Consider the following 8,540-nt stretch of genomic DNA (forward strand, 5'->3'; position numbering starts at 1 on the left):
CTTTTCATATTTTCCATCTGCTAATTTTATTTCCAGAAACCAATTTTCTGATTACACTTCTATACAGTTCTTTGTAACATATAACTTGTAACTTTCTTCTAAACACTAAGAATTAAGCTACTCTTCTCAAAAGTATTGTCTACTAACTATTATCAATACGCTGTTCGGGCCAGATCTACTGATCCATCAATTACATTTTTTTCTTATCTACTATGAAATTTACATTTGGACGCAAGTACGTCATGGAAATGGAGAACTCGCGTCTATCGCTAAACGTGACGACGTGTGAACGCGTGTTACTCGGTCCTCGCGAGAAAATCGAGGCCCCGCGCGAGTGTTTTTTCGCGAACGCATAATTGCTCGTCGCTTCGCTTCTTCGTCAAACAAAATGCGACTGTTTTCGTATGATCGCGATCAGCAATATTGTGTTAAGGCTTTCCATAAAATTCGCGGCCCGCGGCGATGTAATTGTTATCGCGTCCAAGTCAATAGCGATTTCGCACAAAACACCGTCGGAATACGGGTTGCCGCTATATGAATGTGTCGGCACGTACGAAATGGTGGAAGGCAGGGGTACGGGGGGCCGAGAGGATCGGGGGACGGAGGCACAAAACGTCGAAGCGATTTATTAAATACCATACGGCTGAGCACTGTTATGACACGAGTATGCAAATATTATTTTGCGTGCACGAGGGGGCAATCAATGACCCGCTCTCTCTGCCCTCCATTCCCTTTGCATCCGCCGGATATCTTCCTCCCTTCATAGTTTCATGATCGAAAACGCGACGTGAGAGAAAGTTCACGAAAGATCCCGAGTGAACTTCTGGATGATTAATCAGCCACGTGAGAATGTGTGTGGGTGTGTGTGTGCGCGCGCGCGCGTCTGTGTGTGTGTGTGATATATCGATTCGCGGACTCTACATCTAACAGATGGATGACATAGATTTACGTTTTTCCTTTATTTCACGATTACGTAATGCATTAAGTGAAGCTATTACCTAGAAATTAGTCGGAGTTATTCTGTTTATGAAAGTCGACAAAGCAGAACGAATTATCGAGTTAATGATCACTCATTTGGTCTTAATGTGAAATGATTACAATATGTCACGGTAGTGAATCCTTTTTCATCATTAGCTTCAGAAATAAACTAGTGATAAATGTAAAAAATGAGTGAAATTTTTAGAAAATCTTACATGGATGATCTTATGTAGAGTCGCTATAAATTAAACTCTGCTTAAATCTATTATCACCGAATTATAGTTAAATTTATAATTCTTCTATAATTTTTCCCTAAGAAATAAGCACGAACCTTGCCCCGAATCGAAATCCGGGCGACCAACGACTGCACGGTTTAATCTATCGATGTTATGTCTCGATATATAATTGTGATTACAAGCGATAACTTGAAAATCAAGAAATTCAAACTCAAGGAACTCACCGATGAGCTGCCCTTCGGTCATCCCGCAGAAGTTATCCAGCGATCCGTCGGACAACAGCGGCATCGGCAAGGACGACGGGGGTGTTGAGGGCAGGGGGGTTAACTGCTAGTGAACCCACGAGGGGGTCGCGGCGGGGGCTGCCGCATTCGTGCTTACGTAGACACCCGGCGCGTTGCCGGTCGTCGTGCCGATGACGACGCCCGTGTTCTGAGAGACGACGCCACCATTCTGGCCAACGACATTGCCGTCGCTGACCTGCACGGTGCCCATCACTCCCTGCGTGAAGTTAAAGTCCAGCGTGCCACCCATCGACAGCTCATGCCTAATTACCTGCAATTTACGTATCGAATCGCGCGTTTATACGTACATGTTACAAAGCAACGTTCCCTCTTGTAACAATCCTTATCCGGTAACATGAATTTATTAAACCCTTGCAGAATTTAAACTAGAATTATTTTTTTAACTATCTAATAATGTCTGCGAAATTTTCGTCTTACTAAAGTGCACGTATTTGCGCTCACGGAAAAAAAATGATATTGTATATCATCAACATCAGTGTAATCGAGATGAAATCTATTGATGCAACATCAATATTAATGAACAAAAAACAGATAGGTGTTTTAATAATTCAAAAGCCCAATAATATCCATTTGAATTAACTTTTTATGTTTGTGGAAGCCCGTGACATCGACGTTTAATTGAAGCAACTTTTTTTCTCTCTTTTTTCTTTTTTTTTTAATTAATTAATTAAACAGCAATTTTTTCCGTGCATATAAGATCTTTCTTCTAAGATAATTTCATAAAAATTAATAATATTACTCTACTATAGATTTGGTAAATAAAATTATTCAGCTAAGGATTAATAGTTTGTGTGACGATTGAGATAGATTTTGCGTAACAGTTAGGAATCTCAACTGAGAAACTCTTCGCATTTATATTTTATTTTTTACAACAAATTGTTGTAGATTTAATTTGGGAAATCTCAGAATGCTCGCGCGGATGAGAAATAATTTCCCTAATTTAAAAATTATGCAAGTTTCTTAAAAACTTATTCGTGACGGTATTAGTAGTAACAGACGTAGCCATGGCAATATCAGTAGTAACAGACGGAGCATGATCAGACTTACTTCATCAACAGTGGAGTGGAAGCCGCCGTGCATCGCCTCGATGTTGATGTTAAGATCATCGAGGGCGGAATGATTGAGCGCACCCATCAGCTGACCCATCATAGTGCTGGCTGTGGCGGGGCAGGGTGTTGGCGTGTTGGGTGGGCTAGGACCGGCCGGTCCAGTTTGTGCCGGCTGATGCTGCGACTGCTGTTGTTGCTGCTGTTGTTGACGCTGTGTCTGAATCATGTATTGCAGCGTTTGCTGTTGATTGCTGCCCAGTGTTGGACTGGGCTCGCTCTGCTGATACGACGGTGACATGCCAGATGGTGACATGGGACTCAGGTTCTAATTTTTGAATTTATAAAAAGAATGCGCGATGAAGACAAAAGCGTGATCGTAACAATTTGCATTTATATATGTTGCAGGCATAATACAAAATCAGGCATTTTACAATAAGCCGGCATAACGAGAGTTTTAGATAAGAAATAAAAGTTTAGAAATGATTCTTGTATATTATATAATAAAAAATTGTAAATATATGCGTGGGCTCCGCCCCTCCCCCGCATAGAAAAACTAATTTAACTCCAAGCCTATTCCTAAAAACTTGAAATTGAAATTTAGTTGAAATAGGCTTGGAGTTAAATTAGTTTTTTACATGTGTACTGTACACACATATCTATACATACATATCAGTTACTTCCCTTAGCACTGACACAAAGTGTTATATTTCTCAAATATCTAAGCGAAACCTATGCGATGCATTATAAGTAAGTACACACACGGAGCTATGCCGGCTTATTGTAAAATGCCTATAAGCATTTTATAAAATGCCTGATTTTGTATTATGCCTGCAACATATATAATTTCTTATAACATGTAATTGATGATACAAATATTCTTGATCAACAACGATTTACAAATAAAATATAAATATGTTTCTATTCTATTTGCGATAAAAAATATAGTACTATTTATATTTTTCCTCGTACAGATATCACAGTTTTCTATATTTGCTTATTCTTTATATCTCTCTGTCGTAATTTGTAAGAAATATAACGAATCTCAGAAAATTGAAAATATCATGTTTTGATCTGTTCTAGGACAAATACATGAATTTTGTTGAAAAAGATATGACGGATATATCACACAGCAATAAAATAATTAATTATAATTAACATAAATGAAAGTAAATAAATTTTAGCATAATTTAATCTTAGTAAATTCAATCTCGTGAAAATTGATCAATTAGACAGATTGTTCTGAGTTTGGCCCGGATGTGTTTGCATTTGTACCGTTATCGAAAATACGTTCCAATACAATTCCATAAGCGTATGATGCTTTTTTAAGCCAGTTTCAATAATAAAATGTAAATAAGCTTCCATCGCACCATCGCAAATCTTTTCGCACAAGACAACAAAAATATTATTGTAAAAATATCGACGTCGTGGAAAATAACGAGCTGAATTTCCATGAAGAAAAGATTTCTCGACTCCTTCGATAATAATTTTTCAATCAGGTCGTATTTATAATTTAATTAATCTCAATAAATAATTCATTTTGAAAAATGATATTTATTAATCATCTTGGCTATCATCGCGGTTAACGTTATATCCTTTCTCTCTAAGCCACATAGAAGCATAGACATTTCGTGTACATGTTTGCCTGTGTGTATGTGCGTGTTTGTGTAAAACATATATTGCGATCCTTATTGATTTTGCAACATTGCCAGGCCGAACATGCGCAACATAAAAACGCTGACGTCCTCCTTTGTGGAGAGTTGTGGTATTCTCGCGCGAAAAATCCGCCAAAAATTTCGGACTCACCATCTGACAGGCGCACGACTGCAGACCGTGAATCGGACATCTTTGCTGATTAACCGACTGCGGAGTAGGTGGCAGGCCATAGGACGCGGACGACGAAGTGCATAGGCCGTTGTTCCTCTGGTGGCTCTGGTACTGCGTATCGTAATAAGGCGGCGGCGGGACCGTTTGCTGCTGGTGACTAGCCGGCGATGATGTCGGGTACATTTGGTAGGGTTCCAGTTTCATCGTCTTGGCTAGGTTGCCTGCTAGCAGCGTATCTGCTAGGTTCCCTGCTAGCATCGTATCTGCTAGGTTGCCTGCTAGGATCGAACATGATGCACGACGTATTAATCGTGTTATCGGACACGTGGATAAATGAACAGCAAAAAGTTTATTTTATCTCTAATTTCAATTAGGATTGATACAGTTATTAACCATATTTATATAATTAGTATAATATAAATAAATTATACTAATTATATAAAGTATAATTTAAATAAATTATGCAGTAATATAATATGCAACTTATATACATGTAACGCTGTTTAATATGGCTAGAAAGTACAACTTTAGAAGATAAATTCTAGAAATATCAAGATATACAAGAAAAGAGAGGGAAAAAGGGATAAGAGAAAGCGAAATTAGACATATACCTAGCTGTTGCTGTTGTTGTTGCTGTTGCTGTTCCGGACTGACAGCGTAGGTCCAATCTGGTTCCCCGAGAACCGCTCGAATAGGACTCAGTTGGCCACAGGAAGAAGCACTTGAAGCGCGAGGACTTGAATAATAAAAATAATTAATTTCGCCTTAAGCTTATTCTTGAGATTTATAACTAATATCTTTCTAATTTTACACATGTATAATAAAGATTTCTTTATGATATAAATGTATGCGCGCGCGCGCGCGCGCGTATACTGTATACATATAATATCTAACTCTATATTCTACATTTGATCGTATATTGCCAAACTATTAAAACCACTATTCTATTCCCGTAACTAATACTTGCAAGTATCAAATTCCTTCGAAATTAAAAAAAAAACTTGATTTGGTCAGTTCTGATATTACTCGATTCATATATCAACTGACATGACAGTCCATTAAAAAGGGATATGTAGTTCAAAATATCTTATCGACTATAAATCTTCGTATTTTGCAAATTTCATATTTTACTTTTAAACGAAAATATTAAAGCTTTGTACCGGAAGTCAGAGGAGAGCTGGTATCCGCTGGCGGACGGCAAGGGACTGTCCGGGAATAGGTCTAGACCCTCTCCAACGCTGCTGCTGGGACTGGACGTGGGCTCGGCTAACAGTCCGCCGTTCCTCAGGGCTTCAGCTATCTTCTTCGAACGGCCGCGTCGTTTCTCTAAACTTCCGGTGCTTTCCATAGTGGTAGCTCTGCGCAACAAATATGATACACACAGCGCTCTCGACAGTTCGCGGTCAAAAGAGACGGAAAAACAGAAAGAGAGGCAAATTGTCGGCAATCTGGACTTACCTACGACGGGCGGATTTTCCCGGCTTGGCGTCGCGATTGATCATCCACCAAGAACTCTTACCAGTTCCCTCGTTCTGTACTCGCATGAACCTGCTGTGCAGCGACAAGTTGTGGCGTATAGAATTCTGCGAACAGAAAGAATAACGTGATTTATATAATAAAATAGCAACACATGAAAGAGAAAGAAAGAGAGAAAGTCGCGCATTATAGAATCAAATAAGAATCTTGTATTATTAAATAATTGATTTCGTTACGTCGTTTTACGAATAAAAATTTAAAAAATAATATAATTATCGAACAGTGTTGTAAATAGAAGAGAAATTTTGATGCTAGGAGATTTTCTATTCAATAATAATAGTAATACATCTGTAAATCAATTAGGATTGTTCGAATTTTTCCCGCGGACTTAAGTGCTCTTCCGCATAAATTATATAGGGAGACTGTCTTGTTCGATATATATAGCAGTCTCTGTCTTTTGCACAGCGAGATAGCATCTATACTACCTTACTATCCGTATGTATGTAAGAGAATAAGAGAATACTATACACGAAAAAATCAATTCGTGAAGAGTGAATCATAGAAGCCGCGCTTTATAGTTCCTCGTCGTCCCTCCTGCCTTCTTCATTAGGCAAATTGAATCGGCTACGGGTATAGTAGCCGAATCTTCCGAAAAATTTCGAAAAGCTTCTACCCTAATACGAGAGTATACCCGTGTCGCGAAGCGATAACAATTTCCTTTCGTCTTCGTCTCCTGATGCGCGAGTCGGCGAGACGAGCGCGCGCCGAAGGATGCTTTCAGTCGAAATACATACACGGAAGACGGCGTGATAAATAAAAATGGCTTCTTTAAAACGGCCGTTATATCGCGAACGAGACAGGCGGAAGTTGACGCGAAGTACTTCGAAGAACTTTCTCAAACTTGCGCCACGGCATTTTATCGTTTCGTTAAGTCGCCCTTCTAAAACAGAGTCGCAGATTGTTAGCCTTTAAATGGACAGAGAAATAATCATAAAAATCCATTTTTTTCTGACGATATTATTATAGGACCATCGAGCACAAAGATCTTCAGCCACATGGTGAATATGTATATCTAGAAATTCGTTTATTAAAAAAATGGACGTTTTGTACCTGTCTATACATATACATATATCTAAATCGAGTTATGAATAGTTTATTTTTATAACGCTTTATGACATTTTGGCAAGTCATAAAATTGCAAGACATTTATCATCCAGCTGCTACGTTCAATTTACTTGGACATCTGACATGTGCACCGGACGCTTTAACATCCAAAAATTTATAACGTGGAAATGTAAGCGATGTATTCTTTACTGCCAGAAAGAAATAGCTCGCCTTCATGACGCATATCGCGTTCGTTGCTTCCACCCACAACATGTCCCTTTCAATATCAATCCGCGAAAAAAGAGACCCGCATCCATCGGATAGTTGGTATATATAGCGTATAAGTTTCGCTTGTGTTGTCGATGCGACGTAATACCGCAGTCCGAATGACCGTATAACAGACGGAATAAAGCTTAATAGACCGGCACGAATCTTTCCCTTTGTTTCACCGTGGCTGGCTTCCGGTTTTGATAAGCTCGTCGAATTAGCTGGTCGCACAAATGAATTCCGCGATATAAATCTGAGCTCCTCGTTATTTTTATCGCGGCTTAGTGCTTTCCCGCCTTTACTGCCCAACACTCTTTTCGAACTTGACCGATCGTCTCGCCGGACTTCTGAATATCCGGAAAGACGAAAGTATTTATCGACAAGTTGGAGAAGCTGTCGGGGGGTATCGCGCCGACCGACGGTGCTTTTACGATCACCAGCGCCAGACTCCTTTCGCCTTTAACCCCCGCGTGAGAGACTCGCGCTTGAGGGACTACCCCTCCGATGGGGCGATCAGCCATTTCCAGTCGTGCAGTCGCGGACTATACGGCGGGAGTTTATAACCCCATCATCTACCCGCCTTTATCGGTGCTGTGCTTCGAAGATGAAGACATTTTCGGCGCCACCGTTCTGATTTTTCCATCCATCCCAAGCTTTTGAGAGATTACGTAAATTTGTAAAATTATAATGTCTTAAGAAGCAGTTGCAACTCGTTACGATAGAAGCAATTATTTAAACCTAAAAATTTTTCTAAAAAAAAAAAAAATATTGGCTACTTGCGAAATAATTTTGCTATATAATTTGTGATTATCCTATTTAAGAGCAAATCTTTAATAGAAATATTTACGACGATAGTGTTTAGAAATTTCTCTTGTATTGAATGAAATTAAAAACTGGTAATTCTAATTCATTAAAGCCCAAAAAATGTCAAGACTCTGATAAAAACTAAAAAGAGCTGAGAATCAGATAAGATGCTGTACTCATTGAGAAACATCATCGCCATCTTCTCTCTCTCTCTCCCTCTCTCTCTCTCTCTCTTTCTCTCTCTCCTAGTATTAATTAGAATTATGCAAAGTACAACTAAAGCTTTTCAATGTCGATTAGCGTTTAATTAAATTTACCATCTGTATTCATAACTAGATGTCCGCTTTAGAGAAGGAGATGTTCTATCGAGATTGCTTGACTGAGTTATCAAGATAGCGATCACTTTGTCGATCTTGCGCGAGGCAAGAGAGCGCGGAACGAACTCCGTGTTCTCTCTCTCTCTCTCTCTCTCTCTCTCTCTCTCTCTCTCTCTCTCT

At 39.3% G+C, this 8,540-nt stretch overlaps 1 protein-coding gene across 3 annotated transcripts in view; it reads right to left on the reverse strand.

Annotated features, from left to right (window-relative positions):
• The window catches only part of LOC112456276 (forkhead box protein O-like), a 155,055-nt gene that overhangs the window by 41,962 nt on the left and 104,553 nt on the right, over nt 1–8,540 (reverse strand). Inside the window, exons 2-7 of one of the 3 annotated variants that reach the window (XR_003040933.1) lie at nt 5,851–5,975; nt 5,553–5,750; nt 5,004–5,128; nt 4,372–4,667; nt 2,567–2,893; nt 1,439–1,769 (exon numbers count right to left, since the gene is read on the reverse strand). Coding sequence is in view for 1 of the 3 variants with exons in the window: in XM_025018703.1 (XP_024874471.1) it covers nt 1,545–1,769; nt 2,567–2,893; nt 4,372–4,670; nt 5,004–5,128; nt 5,553–5,750; nt 5,851–5,975 (1,299 nt within the window). In the remaining 2 variants the exon portion in view is untranslated. Of the gene's footprint in view, nt 1–7; nt 1,770–2,566; nt 2,894–4,371; nt 4,671–5,003; nt 5,129–5,552; nt 5,751–5,850; nt 5,976–8,540 lie in introns of those variants that run through there. The other 2 variants (XR_003040932.1, XM_025018703.1) reach the window with 2 other exon arrangements.

This window comes from Temnothorax curvispinosus, unplaced genomic scaffold (assembly GCF_003070985.1).
Source record: "Temnothorax curvispinosus isolate PA1 unplaced genomic scaffold, ASM307098v1 QBEX01006721.1, whole genome shotgun sequence".
NCBI classification, from domain to species: Eukaryota; Metazoa; Arthropoda; class Insecta; order Hymenoptera; family Formicidae; genus Temnothorax; species Temnothorax curvispinosus.